At 41.0% G+C, this 15,266-nt stretch overlaps 1 protein-coding gene across 7 annotated transcripts in view; it reads left to right on the top strand.

The window, feature by feature from the left end:
• The window catches only part of Tnrc6b (trinucleotide repeat containing adaptor 6B), a 237,367-nt gene that overhangs the window by 157,005 nt on the left and 65,096 nt on the right, over window positions 1-15,266 (top strand). For all 7 annotated transcript variants that reach the window (XM_069999582.1, XM_069999588.1, XM_069999585.1 and 4 more), the window contains 2 exons: window positions 5,121-5,208; window positions 10,148-10,169. In XM_069999582.1, coding sequence (XP_069855683.1) covers window positions 5,121-5,208; window positions 10,148-10,169 — 110 coding nt within the window. The remainder of the gene's footprint in view (window positions 1-5,120; window positions 5,209-10,147; window positions 10,170-15,266) is intronic.

Raw genomic sequence — 15,266 nt, forward strand, 5'->3', positions numbered from 1 at the left:
CCCCAGAGGTCCCTCTTCATAGGCTTTCTTAATTAGAGAAGCCTTTACTAAGCATCATGTCTAAGGTGACATCCTCTCCCGCACCTTTCTCCTTCAGCCCACCCTGTCCTGTCCTGTCCTGTCCTGAGCTTGGTTGCCGGCTAAATGTTACTTCATACATACTTTGCAGAATATCCTAGTTGTGTCTCTTTCCAGTGTAACATAAGCCCCCTGCAAGCTGGAACTTGATTTTTCTTTCTGTCCTGTTCAGTGCTTGTAAATGTGCCTGGCTCTTAGACACTCAATAAACATTTATTTTAAAAAATGAATCCATTGAGGGTGGGAATGTGGCTTGGTGGTAGAGTGCTTGCCTAGCATGCATGAAGCCCTGCATTCAATTCCTCAGTACCACATAAACAGAAAAAGCCAGAAGTGGCACTGTGGCTCAAGTGGTAGAAGCTCAGGAATAGTGCCCAGGCCCTGAGTTCAAGCCCCAGGATTGGCAAAAAGAAAAAGAAAAGAAAAGAAAAAAAAGACCATTCCTGGGCATCTTGGTAGGAGGAGATTAAAACAGAGGGCACCCCAGCGTTCTACATCCCTAGTGATAACATTCATGCTAGTTATTTCACTAGCTCTGAGGGTATTACTGACTTGGTGTTTGTTTTGACAGCTCCAGGAAGACACAAGAGGCAGGGACAATCCTTGAGAAGTGTACAGCAAAGGACGAGTTTCTTTGGAATGGCAGAGACAGTTTCATTGAAGCAAATAGCTATTAAGCAAGACTTGTCATTAGGATAAAGTGATGAGTAGTGAAAAGGAGAGTGGCTTTTGTGTCAGGCACACAGAATGGGTGGGGAAATGTGGAGCTGGTACTTACTGAACAGCAGTGCTAGGGAGCTGTTGTCCTCATCCACAGCTTTTCGCCTTCAGGGTTGCAGCAGGATTTTAGGAGTGTCGGCATCTTGGGCCTTGGTGCAGAGTTCAAGCCCCAGGATCAACCAAAAAAAAAAAAAGTTGTATTTTGTTGTTTGTTTTTCATCTAGAGTCTTTTACTAGTTTAGGACTAGGGCTGTAGTGCAGTGCTAGAGCAAATGCTTGCCATGCGTAAGGCCCTAGCTCCCATCAGCAGCAAGTAGCATCTTAACTTACTCTACATTACAGTGTTTGCTTACCTACCCTCAGGGTGCCTCAGTTCTTCCAGGACTGACAGAAAGTTAAAGTAGCAGGTCACACTTTTGTCTACTATAGAGGCTAGTTCTGGTTGCTCATATTAAACGTGGCCCCTGGGTGACGCTCCCACATTATGTATTCCATGTATGCCAGTACCCACAGCGGGGAGGCATGGGGAGTACACTGGGGCTAGTGCATGAGGTGGCTTGAGCTGGCAGCCTCAGATTCCAGTCTGGGAGTCCCCAAGGGCTGTAAGGGGTTTGAAGGAACCCTAAACTCCATAAATACCTGGACACTGAGCCCACCTAGAGACCGTGAATTTCCTAGCAGGTGACTTCATTGGATGAAGTTCTGGAGGGATGCATGTTACCTCTGATTGTAAGGATGAACAATTCTGCTTTCCCTTCAAGCTTTCAAGCATCAGATGGTCACTGGGCCTCACCTTTGTCACCTGCTGTCTGCCATTCGGATGCTGAATGAGAAGTTTGATTGCTGAAGTAATGTTGTAAAATACTGTAGACATGAATGAGTATTTGTATCAGCTCAATCCTAGCTAGGTATTAGAACATCTAGTGGGCAGAGGTTGAACTTCTAAAGGTCTCTAGTAATTTCTATGTAATTGATCAGGAATGCTGCCGGGGTAGTCGTTTTGGTGTTTGTTGTTTGGATTTTGTTTTGGGAAACAATCTCGAACTTAGAGTTGAAATCTGTATGGTTTTGAAAAGCCTTTTGTTCCTGAGTTATTTGAGAATAGGCTGCTGACCCTGTCCTGGTGCTTACAACTCTTTCATCAAAACTGTAGCTTAATTAAAACAAAGGAGAACTTTCTCCTGTATCCTGCACTATAACCTTGAAAAGCAAAGGTCAACATGACTGGCATACTAATGTTGACTCTTGAGCCCTGATCAGGGAGTGGCACTAGCCTTATTGCAAATGGACCACATGTGCATTTGGTCATGAGTCTTAGTCCCAAACAGTTCCTCAAATTCTCCTTGACTCTTGAGGCTTTGAAATGTCTGAACATCATTTTGTAGGATCCCTCTCTGGAGTTGTCCGATAGTATTTGGGTTGTACATATCTGAAAGGACCATCACAGAGATGGTGCCAGGTTCTTCTTATAAGGACCTCCCCATTTCAGTGTTCACACTACTGATGGTGCTTATTTCACATAGATTAACTTGCTTAAGATGGTGTCCACCAGGTTTCTCTTGTCTTACTTAATTACTCTTTTCCACCTTTTAGTTTAATTAATATTTTATAGGGAGGTGCCTTGAACATATGTGAATACCCCATTCCTGTCATATAATTTGTTTTCATATGGACGTTTGTTTTCCTAATTTATATAATGTTTTGTTTGTATTTTGGTTTTTCTTAGTGGTACTGAAGTTTGACTTCAGGATCTCACACTCTGCTCTACCACTTGAGCCTCACTCACAATTCTCATCATGTGATATTTGTGTTGTCCCAGATAGCTCAGAACCCCCCTTCAAACTGTCTTCTGTGACCATTTGAACTTCCATTATTCTTGAATACTTTGTCTCACAAACATGCATTCTAGTCTTGGGCTTTTCTAGCCTAAGCCACAGAATTTTTGTTCCAAAGGAATCTGGTTCTTTTAGTGAAAAATGGTACTTTAGAATAGTCATAAATCTAGGTGTTAAATCGGTGTATATTATTTGGATGCTGCTTGTTTTGCCCTCACAGCTTCAAAACTGGAGAATAACTACATTAGTATATTATGTGTTTATGTATGTATGTGCATGAAGGGCTTTATATAGACATTCACTTATATTCACAGGCAAACAGTTGACTATATTCATTGTTATGTCTCTGTGTGTTGAAAACAATGAATTCATGCTAATAACCAATATTGGTCCAACTCTACAGGGTTCATTTGAATTTTCTCCCTTTCCATTTTTAAAACACCCCTTTTCAATAGTAAGGCACCTGGCTGCTATTGTCCTTAATATGCGTAGCTATTGGTCAGTGGCCCTGTATGCAGCCCCTTTCCCATTGCTACCTGTGTGGCTGGTCTTGCTCTACTTGGGCTCACTCAGCCCCTGTAGACCTCTCCAGATGGTGGTGTTGTATGGCTTAGATAGAGCACAGCTAACTAAATTAGAGAAAGGTGAATCCCATACCATTTGATTATGTAAGTCAATGGCAATTAAAAAATATTTTATTATAAAAGGTGATGGACAGAGGGCAATAGCAAAATTTTAAGTCAGGGGTAGCAAGGTAAATTCTCCCTAAGGGAATGAAATTTAAGGAGAATACTAAATTCTACCAAGATTCAGTTTAAAGAAAGGAGTGAAAGCAAAGCTTGTCTCCTGGAAAGCTTTGAAAAATATTTGCTTTGGAAATAAGTCTACTTCTAGTGAGCATAAATTTCAATCCCTTTCCCCGAATTGCCTGTTTATAGGGAAAATATTTGAAAGGGGTAGTTGTTCTGTAAGAATGTGTCTCATTAAAGATTTGTTGCTATTTTTAACAGGGAATTTAAAAAATAAACGTAATTTTAGAGTGACAACATTTTTAAAGCACTATTTAGATGAAGATGCTCAGACTGTGGCCACAACTTTTCTGCAATCAGTTTAACTGGAGAATGTCAGAGCCAAATTATGGTGAGGAGGAGCCTCATCTTCTTCCATTTGCAGCCAGCGCAAGTTCGGGGTTCTTAGAGCCAACTATAACAGAACCTGCGGCCAGCTTCCCAAGATGGCCAGCCTCCATCCGGCGCACTTTCCTGAAACTGTTTTCTTAGAGTAGCACACAGTTGCAAGTGGGTTTTCTCCAAGAGCCCCACACTTAGGCTGACACACACAAAATGCCAATCCAGAGGAATCCAGCGCTGGGCTGAGGAGTTGACTGTATTTTTAGAATTTTCATGGAAGTTATTTTTATGCTATGAATTTTACATATAAGACTTTGACACTCAGAAATGCAGAAAGAAAAAAAACCTAATGTTTATAAATGGATAGTCAGTAACAGCATGTAGGTAAAATAATTTTTTAAAAAGTCTGAGTTTCTGGGCTGGGAATGTGGCTTAGCATGCATGAAGAAGCCCTGAGTTCGATTCCTCAGTACCACATAAACCGAAAAAGCCAGAAGTGGTAGAGTGCTAGCCTTCAGCAAAAAGAAGCTCAGGGACAGTGCCCAGGCCCTGAGTTCAAGCCTCAGGACTGGCACACCCCCCTCCTCTTCCCCCCACCAAAAAAAATCTGAGTTTTTGTAACTTCAACATTGATTAACATATTCATGAGAACCCACTTCAGTTTTCTTTGGCATGGATGAGCCTGTTCAATTCTACTTTTAGACTTAAGCCCTTCAGGAACCACTTAGTTGCCATTTTCAAACCTTGTATTTCCTTAACATTTTCCTTTCATTTGATTCACTTTTAACTTGGATATATCATAGGTGATACAATATTTTAATTGACATGATGCATCGTATTTGTGGCTTTGATGCATTGTGTCACCTAAAATCCTAAGTACCATGGAAGTGTCTGCTCCAGGCTGTAGAAACTGGGAACTCAGTCTCTATTATGCTTCTACTTCTAAAATTCAGTGAGCTCCAAGTCTAGGCTTTTTTTACCTTAAAAATAAAACCCTACTTGAAAGCCAGGTGCCAGTGGTTCACACCTGTAATCCTAGCTACTCAGGAGGTTAAGATCTGAGGATTGATGTTTGAAGCCAGCCTGGACAGAAAAGTCTATGAGACTCTTAAATCTCTAACCACCAAAAGCCAGAAGTAGAGCTGTGGTTCAAGTGGTAGGGCTGGCATACACCCAAAAAAGTATAGACTTTTTGTAAATGGGGTGGTAAACCAGGTTGTGGGGATACCTCAGTGTGAGTCTATGTATCCTTTAGGTTTAGGTAAAATACAGTACTCTGTGTAGATACCTAGATGAGCTTTGTACAGAAATGCACTGTGAGTGTAATATGTAACCTGGTATGATATTGTTTTAACAGAGAGAAGGAGCAAGAAAGGGAAGAACAGTTAATGGAAGACAAGAAAAGGAAGAAAGAGGATAAGAAGAAAAAGGAAGCCACTCAGAAGGTTGGTTTCATCAGTTAGTCTGTCTTGGCTTGGATATCTGACATCTTAGTAAAGTTAGAGACTTTAGTCCATTGAAAAATTTAAAACTTGGTGGTCCCTGGTGGCTTATACTTGTAATCCTAGCTATTCCAGTCAAGGCAGGACAGTCCATGAGACTTTATCTCCAATTAACTGTGGGGGGTTGGGGGGCACCAGAAGAGGAGCTGTGGCTCAAGTAATAGTGCATACTGAGCAAAAAAGCTCAAGGACAGAGCCCAGGCCTGAGTTCAAGCTCCAGGACAAAATGTTTAAAAATCTGAAAGTGGGAAAAAGTTCATAGTTTATACTAATTCCTTATGATCATAAAGTGGATGCTGGCTAATGTCATAGCAGTTCTATGGAAACAGCAATAAGCAGTATTGAGAAAGGCAAAAGATTATCAAGGCCTCAGCTTGTGCTGTATGTCTGCATTTGCATCATAGTTTATAGTCTCTGTTTTGCTTTTAGAGATGAGTGTACTTTTCAACAATTCCATCCAGAAACTACTCTCAAAAAAGTGGATTTTCATGATGCTCTAGGAGCATAGAACTTTGTATGGCTTTGAGGAATAAGAGAGAAGCTAAAAGGACGAAATAGGGCTAACAGCTCTGTCAGGTCTAAGTTGAAGGGCTTGTGGAAGGAGCTGCTAGAAGCACTGATTAGCTGCACCACTCTTGCCCAGTCCTTTTGTTTGCCTACTTTGCTGCCTCCCCTCACAATCCCACCCCCCCCCCCAGTCTTGGAGCTTGAACCCAGGGCCAGAGCCTGGGCACTGTCCCTGAGCTTCTTTTGCCCAAGCTAGGACTCTACCACTTGAGCCACAGCACCACTTCTGGCCTTTTCTGTTTATGCCAGCCTCACAGTTCTTTAAGAGAGCCTGCAGCACTGTTTGGAGCAACAGGAGGATTTGTTGGTCCATCAGTTTTTGTGACTTTAGAAACAGGGCTTCAGTTCAGGGCAGGTTTGAGAGTTCATGCTAGGGAAGCTAACTTAGGGAGATATAAAGTGTTCTGTGGCTTGGGGGGGTGGATTTTTGATGTAGAACAGGGTCAAGGAGATGGACATGAGCCAATGTAAGACACAAGGGGCACTGGAGATTCTCCCAGCATTGTAAGCCACAGCTCATAATTTCAGCTTTAGAAGTATTGAAATAGATCCGTTATGAGAACTAGCATAAGGAAAATCTTAGAAATATTTTCTGAATTGGGTCATACGTATATGAGATATAATTTATCCTTTCTTTGACTTAATTAGAAGACACATTCACGATTACTTGGTGCTATCATACACTGTGCTATGCTCTTTAAGGTTTGCCTGTTTGCAGTTGTGGTTTTCTTTCTGTTAATAGCAGTGTTTCTCCTTCATATCTTCACGCTGTCGGCATGCCTGCTAACTTTGTGCTGCTTCTCACTTGAGTTTTTTTAGCATCGTCGCAAAGCCAGATTACAATCCAGAGGCTTGTCCAAAAACCAAATTTTTCAGTCTATGAAAAATGGGCAGTTACTAGGCTGGTCTCCATAGGCCTTGAGCAGAGGCTGTTGAAAGATAACAAGTAAGGGATTATTGCAGTGTCTGTGCCAGCTTAATTTGTAACTCAGTGTTTTCTTACATTGAACATATGAGTGTCTAGAAATGACAACTAAAATATGCATCTGTAAACTATGTGTCCTATTAGTGAATTCCACTAATAGGAAAATGATTTAAAACCAAGGAGAGAGAGCACTTAATTGGAGAGTGAAGTATGATTGCTGGACGGCTCCCTGTGTTTGAATCTACACTGAACACTGATGAGGGTGACAGCAGAAGACAGTCACTCTAAAATTTGGAAGTGGTTGTGACCAATAAAAATTCAGTTCTTTTTTTTTTTTTTCATTATTTAGAGAATATTTTATTAGTTTCTGTAATCAAACCCACGTAGATAAGACCTTACATATTTAATACAGTACGCTTACCCCTGTACAAATGGAAAAAAATTAAGTTTAACATTTCTAGACCAATATGTTGTAGATCAGATAGACACCCTCTAGGCTGACACATATGGCTTTTGATTTAGTTATACTGAATTGTTGCATAATTACAGAATTAAATTCCAATTTAGCAGTTTTAAGGACAAAACACAAGGCTTACAATGGGATTGCCGAAGTGATTTGAAAATCACCTCACTGTAGAGATAAGTAGGTAATATAAAATGTGCTATGGTAGGAAGTGGCGCTGTGGCTCAAGCGGTAGAGCACTCCCCTTGAGCTGAAGAGCGCAGGGACAGCGCCCAAGCCCAGAGTTCAAGCCCCAGGACCGACCCAAAAAAAAAAAAATGTGCTATGGTAGAAAGAATTATAGGGAATATGCAAGACTTCTAATATGTGGCCATACATTCAGTTGATGAACATGTGTGGTATACATATAAACGCTTTCAGGTCTCTCATGTTGCTTTTCCCATTGCTCAGTAACTGTCTCTTTGTGTTTCTTTCATTTCAGACCGGCTGTGAGTTTCTTTGTTTTATGCGTATTTGTATTGATAATTAACTAGGGTAGTGACAGGTACCCAGTAGTTACTTTAAAAAAAAAAAAGTTTATGTCATTGAACATGCTAGAGCCCTTGCCTAGAATGCTCCAGGCCTTCGCTCTGATACCCAGCACTGAAATGTGTATGTGTGTGTTGGAGGAGGGGGCAGTGGTGACTGATAGCAACAGAATCTTCCTAACGCATCGACTTTGATTTAAAACTGAAATTCAAGTTATTTCCACTCAGAAATTAAACACGAACTTTTCAGTTTGCTCTTTCCAGAGCCATCCTGAGGAAACACTGTTAGATTTCCACTCATGAGAGAGGTATCAGAGAAGGGCTGCATTCACACATTAGGCTGATGCCAGGAAAACAGCATTGTGTGGTATTGGCAGAACACATGCTTTGCCCATCCAGCTTTTTACTCTCAGGATTGCTCTTTTAACAAAACTCACATTATAAGATATAATCGACATTATTTGAGTTTGTTGCTTACAGCTGAGAAAGGGATTTCTATACAGCTGATCTTCAAAATGGCATTCTAAGAAATATTTACAGTGGTGTAAAACCAAAATTGCCTTAAGAAATTGATATGTGGATGTAATCTAATCATTCTCAGATAAATGGGGATTATAGAAAAATTATAAGGGATTTCAGGAGAATTGAGCTCTGTAGCAGTTCTGGGAAGCAGGTTCGTTTAAAAGCTACCTTGTTCCACAAATTCAATACTATGGAATTAGCTTGTCTTTAATGCAAGAATGTAAAGATGCATTGTAGGAGGTCCTCAGAGTCGACAGCTTAGCTCAGATTGAGCCTGACAGAGGTCAGCTAGTTAGCTCCAGGTCATATTCTCCAAAAATAGCTATGTCTTCATAGCAGGAACCAGCTACAAATATTCAAGACCTCTTCTTTGCAAGATGATTAACATTCATTTTCTAATAGCTTTTATTGGTCATATGACCAATATAAACATGCTTGAGAAGATTAACAGTTGGGGAGAAGTGGGTCAGAATCACCCATGATCTTACTAACCTCATGTGACCACGGCTGGAACTGATGGATGTTTTCCTTGTGTGTGACTTCTTGTGGTTTTGTTTGTCTTACAGGACATGTATAATTAGGTTCCCCTCTTTGTTTTCCCCTCTTAACAATACTGGAAGCAGTTGCCTGTGTGGCTTCTAATCATCATTTTCAAGCTTTATAAAAATCTATTATTATATCTAGCCTTTTAGGTTAATCACTTTATTTATAGCTGTCTTAGTTACTATTCAAAGAAATATTTTTTAACAAAGCACTCTATATTTGTTCACATTTTACATATTTCAATCGTAATGCTATACTTCATGCTCCTTTATATAAATTCTGAACACAACAGCAAACAATTACTGAGCATTGCCATAGAATGTCTGATTAATCCTTACAACAAATAAGTGGAAAACTGAATTCAAACTGAGTTAAGAAGTGGCATGACTTGGGTTTAAATCCTCTTTTGCTACTGTGATCTCTGATGCTTCCCATAGTGGGCTCCTAAAATTTTGCTTTTTAGATTTGAGTACATACTAACAAGGGAATCTTTTTGTCTCTGGAAGATTTATTTGGAACAACCAAAATAATGAACATCATTTCCAGCATGTGGATCATATCATTTAACCAGGGAAGTGCTTTTTAAAAAGAAAACAAAAAACTCAGCCAGATGTTGATGGCTCATGTATATAATCCTAGCTACTCAGGAGGCTGAGATTTGAAGAACATGGTTCAAAACCAGCTGGGGCAGGAAAGTTTGTGAGACTCCTACCTTCACTGAGACTCCTTCCTCCACTAAACTGCCAAAAAGAGCCAGAAGTGGGCTGTGAAGGGCACTCAGTGGTAGAGTGCTTGCCTCACCTGCATGAGGCTCTGGGTTCCATTCCCCAGCACTACTTAAACAAAAGCCGGAAGTGGTGCTTAAGTGGTAGGATGCTAGCCTTGAGCTGAAGAACTGAGGGACAGTGCCCAGGCCCAGAGTTCAAGCCCCATGACTGACAAAAGAAAAAAAAAAAAAACTAGAAGTGAAACTGTGGCTCAAGTGATAGAGCACTAGCCTTGAACAAAAAGAAAGTCAAGGGCCTCCAGCCCCTGAGTTCAAGCCCCAGGACTGGTGTGCGTGCGCACACGTGTGCGTGCGCGCGCACACACACACACACGGAAAAGAAATATTACACTTTTACAATCCTTCCAAATAGTGGTCATGTAAGCTGTAGCTGGACATATGGCCATAATTTCTGGGATGTCTGAATTAACTCCCATTTTTCCCCCTGCCTTTTTACTAATCCTTTGTATGTTTTGTCCGATAGCTTTCATTACTTGTTATCAAAATTAGTCTTATATTATTTAATTAGAAGGCAAATTTCATTTATTTATGTCTTGTTTATTTTGCAGGTCACGGAACAAAAAACCAAAGGTAAGAGTTTTTTTGTTTCTGTTTTTCCTTTTAGACTCAGTGCTGAGCTCTCACTCCGGGTTGGTGACTCAGCTCCAGCCCACTGAAAAGAGTGGTGTGGAGTCATTAAGGTGGTTGTTGGCAGTCACTGAAGAGTGGTAATGACAATAAAAAGTACTTGTAGTAGGGTTGCTAGTTGGTCTTAAATTTTTCAGGAAGCAGAAATATACTTTGTTTTAAACGTGAGTCATGATTTTGAACTGAAACTTCAAAATGTTTCATAGTTCAATAACACAAAACACCAGCTCCTACTTTGAGATGGACACTGCAGAATTTGGTTTACCATCCAATCCATGGCATCCATTGTCTAAACGTGGAATGTGCCGTTTAGGATGTTCACACAATCTTCTGAGTTAGAGCTAGAAGAGGTTTTTAGATAACACATCAAAGATAGTGTATTTTGGATAGATTAGTGCAGAACACACTCAGGTTGAGTTTTGTTTTAATTCTTCCTCTCTCATTTAATCATGTAGTTTAATCTGATGATGGTCACACTTTTGCTTAGTATCCAAAAGAATGAGAGCACTAGGGAGGCTGAGGTGTTAGAATGCCAACCTTGAGTGAACAAGCTAAGCAGGAGCCTGAGTTCAAGCCCCAGTAGCATTTGTACACATGTGCGCATACACACAAATTGGCTACTTAATTCCTTAGGATAGCTCCTGTTGTTGCCCATTAAATATGTGGTTCACAGTTATGGGTTGAAATTGTTTGCATAGAGTTGTCAAGATCCAGCCCAGGCTGCTGTTAAGTGTCTCAGACTGTGGCCCCAGGTGATGTATTTTGAAAAGTTCTGCAGGTGACCTTAGTCACCCTGGATGAAGGATATCAGATATGACTGTATTGGAGGTGGATAGATAAGGATGAAGGAGAGATAAGACTTGATCAGAGTCCATGCCTATAATTCCAGCTACTCAGGGGGTGGGGATCGGGAGAGTCCTGCTCAGGCAAAAACTTAGCAAGATCTTATCTGAGCAAGTAAATGGGGAGTGATGTCCTCCTCTGTTGAGTAGGAAGATCTGATGTCCAGGCTGGCCTTGAGCAAAAATTCAAGACTGTATCTAAAAAATAAAATAAAAAGAGCTGAATGCATAGCTCAAGTGACAGATCATTTGCCAAGCAAGCATAGGTCCTGAGTTCAAAACCCTGGACTGCACCCCCCAAAGAAAGGACTTAATGAGAAACCTTCTAATGATTCCTTCCTTCCTTCCTTCCTTCCTTCCTTCCTTCCTTCCTTCCTTCCTTCCTTCGTTTCCTCCTTTCTTTCTTTGACAAAACATCTTACAGGGTGAACAAAGATAGTGCTAATTTCTTGGAAAATTAGTTATGGGAAACAAAATTCTCAGATAACTAAGACCCTACTGTAATGTATTTCTAATCAAAAGACATTTCAAAGAAAAATGTAATCTGGGACTTAGTAATGATTTAGAAAATAAACTTAAGGGAAATCATTATTAGTGTAATTATTTTAATTGATTAGAGGATAGTGTCCTCCCCTTACATAGTCATCCAGTTCCCAACCCAGAAGTAGGCTTTCCTTTGAAAGTATTCTGGTTTCGGTTTGGCTTGATTTGTTTTTTGATGTTGCTGTTGTTGTTTAAGACAGTGTCTTCCTTTGTAGCCTAGGCTGGTAGTCTCAAACTTGTTATCCCCTTGCTTTTTCAAAACTCCATTTTGGGGATTACAGTCATGTAATATGGCTCTGAAATATCTTTGTAGATTATTCTGCTTAATCTATAAAGTATACTTTGCTATATAGAAAAAGTATTGTTTATAGTGGTTCAGTGTCCATATTTTCTAAATCAACTTACTATCTAGGGAAGGACTTGGGCACTTAAATATTTATAGGGTTTTTTGATGATTTATAGGGATGAGAGATGAGAACATTGGTGTTTTCCTGGACACCCTGCTCTGTGGTCACTGGACGTCGGGGTTGGGTTCCTAGGTCTGGCCACAAGTCCCGTGCTCATGAAGGCAAGCTCTAGTTGTGCCACAGAGACGCGCTGCTCTGCACATCAGCGGCGTTGCTTCTGGGAAGTGGAAAACCCATGAGGCAGTCTAAGACAAAAGAAGTCTTTTTGGTACTGGCCCGTTCTCAAACACTTCCTTAAAAGTCAGACTTCACTTTCTGCCCACTAGCAAAATTTTCCTTCACATCAGGATATTTTCCCCACTTACTGAGATAGAATATACTTCATATTCTCCATATGCTCCCTACATTCAAAATTTAAAAATAAATTCAGCTGGACACTGGTAACTTACACCTATAATCCTAACTATTCAGGGAGTTGAGATCTGAAGTTCAAAACCAGCCCGGTCAGACAAATCCACAACTTTTATCTCCAATTAATCAAAAAACAACAAAAATCACACACACACACACACACACACACACGCACGCACGCACGCACGCATGCACGCACGCACGCACACACACACTCAAGTGGCGGAAAGCACAGTTGAAGTGGTTGAGCCTCAGCTGTGAATGTACAAGCCAGTCAAGAGTGCAGGGGCCTCAGTTCAAGACCCAGAATCCACACAAAAGTAAGTCAGTTATTCTAATAAAAATTACCAGGAATCTGTTTCATCTCACGGGATTCGTTAGTTAAAGCAAGAGGTAGACAAGAAGTGAAAAATAAAAATCACCCTTGAGTTGTGGAGGGGGGTGCTCCCCATTCTAGGCTTGCTGTCTTGCTTTACACACAGTTCGTCATTTTTGCTGGCTACTTCTCTTTCCTCAGCAGATATTTGTGGGTCCCATTCCTGTCCCCTAAAACATTACCTCCCTTAGGCAACCTCCCCTTAACAAAACCTATAAGAAAAAAAGATTGTGTTTGTGCAGAGTCTTGGGTTAGGCAGAGGACTGAACTTAGATTTTTCTGTATTTCAGAGAAGTAAATTCATACTATGTTCTTCTTTTAACTTCTATGATTATTATTTTTGTTAATGAGTGTTCTGCAAAAGAGATTGCAGGTTAAGGTCCTATGAGGACATGGGCCAAAAGCTGGACTGCCACTCAGGTAACAGAGAAGGAAAAACACCTCAAACAAAAGCTTTAGATCCTCCTTTGTGGATATAGAATTAAGAGTTTGGCTGGGCTCACTGATGGCTCACACCTGGAGTCCTTCAAAGACTCTTACCACCCATTAAACAGCAAAAGCCAGAAGTGGAGCTGTGGCTCAAGAAGTAGAGCCACAAACTTAGCAAGAGTATGAGGCCTTGATTTCAAGCTTTTGGTACCAGCACCAAAATAAGAAAGGATTGAAGGGCTCTGGTGTCTGGCATGGAACATTTCCTTAGTTAATACCTGTTATAGATGTTTTTGTCAGTGAGACTTATTCTGACCCCAAAAGTCCCTGTGATGAGTGAAAGCAGGGAGGAAAAACCTCCAGCTCAGTGAGTAAGTTACATTTTTAGATACTGTCATTGAAAGCAGTGATTCATAATCTTCCCCTACACTCTGCTGACACACATCTAAAGGACACAGTCTAGGCTTAATGGACAACTGCAACACAGTTCAGTCTTCTGAGCTTATTGCAGAGGCATAATTTAGATTATTTATAAACTACTTGTAGAGCTTCTTATATCTGTGGAGATACCAGTATCCCTAGTAGAGTTCTTGTTCAGAGATGAAACGAGTTATTGCTAAGAGAGATAAGGAGGTGGAGCTATGGCTCAAGTGGTAGAGCACCAGGAGTGGGAAAAGCCAAGAGAGAGTGGGGAGTTCTGAGTTCAAACCTCAGTATACTGGTACTCTCCCCCCCCAAAATACATGAGTGAATGTGAGGTGGATGACATGTGGCTCAAATAGGTGAGCACAGGAATGTCCTGAACGTAATGAGAACTTTAACCAGTCAGTAGCAGTGCTGATAGAAAGAAAGGAAAGAAGGAAGGAATTGAGGAGATAGATGTTACTTTGTGTGTGTGTGTGTGTGTGTGTGTGTCTGTCTGTCTGTCTGTCTGTCTGTGTCTGTGTCTGTGTGTGCATAGGCAGATTGAGAATTCTAAGCTACCTGCTGAGGTGCTAACTTGAGCACTAGTTGGGTGATGACTTCACTGTGTTAGATAACAGGATCTAGTGTTTGGAGCTGAGTGAGTTTAAGCAGAAGATGGAAAGGTCTAAATTGAAGATAATGATGTGAGAAACAGTTACACAGCAATAGCTAAATCCTCAGCATGAGAGTTTGTGTTCAAGAACTTGAGTGTAGCAAGAGTACAGGTCCCATTTCATGTTGATTTCTTTTGGTGCCGGGATCCAGCCCAGCACCTCATGCATTCTGCCACTGAATGACACCTCTTTTTTTGGTCAGTCATGGGGCTTGAACTCTGGGCTTGGGCGCTGTTCACTCAGCTCTTCAGCTCAAGGCGAGTGCTCTACTGCTTGAGCCACTTCTGGTTTTTTCTAGTGGTTTATTGAAGAGTCTCACGGACTTTCCTTGCCCGGTCTGGCTTTGAACTGTGATCCTCAGATCTCAGCCTCCTCAGTAGCTAGGATTACAGGCATGAGCCACTGGTGCCCGGCTTACACCTCTTCTTAACTAGGCATGTACCACCACACCCAGCTTAATTTTTTTCCTTTTTCATTTCTGTTTTTTTTTTTCTTTTTCTCAAGGCCTTGTGCATTCTAGACAAGGGGCTCTCCCACTTGAACCATAACCCCAGCTACTTTTACTTTCATTGCTTTTGGGATTGGATCTTTCTTTTTGCCTAACTGGCTTACCTCAACCAGATTTTGCTGTTTATACTTTACATACCTAGGATTGCAGGCACATACCAGCCTAGCTATTTACTTACTTATTTATTTTTGATGGTTCTGGGGCTTGAACTCTGGGCCTGAGCTCTGTCCCTCAGCTTCTCTTGTTCGAGGCTAGTGCTCTACTGCTTGAGCCACAGTGCTTCTAACTTTTTCTGAGTAGTTGATTGGATAAGAATATCATGGACTTTCCTGCCTGGGTTGGCTTGGAACTACAGTCCTCAGAGCTCAACCTCCTGAGTAGCTAGGATAACAGGCGTGAGCCACTGGCTCTAGTTTTAACTTTTATTGGTTGAATGGAGTTTTAA

Source organism: Dipodomys merriami, unplaced genomic scaffold, assembly GCF_024711535.1.
Source record: "Dipodomys merriami isolate MVZ:Mamm:240054 unplaced genomic scaffold, mDipMer1.0.p SCAF_55, whole genome shotgun sequence".
NCBI lineage: Eukaryota > Metazoa > Chordata > Mammalia > Rodentia > Heteromyidae > Dipodomys > Dipodomys merriami.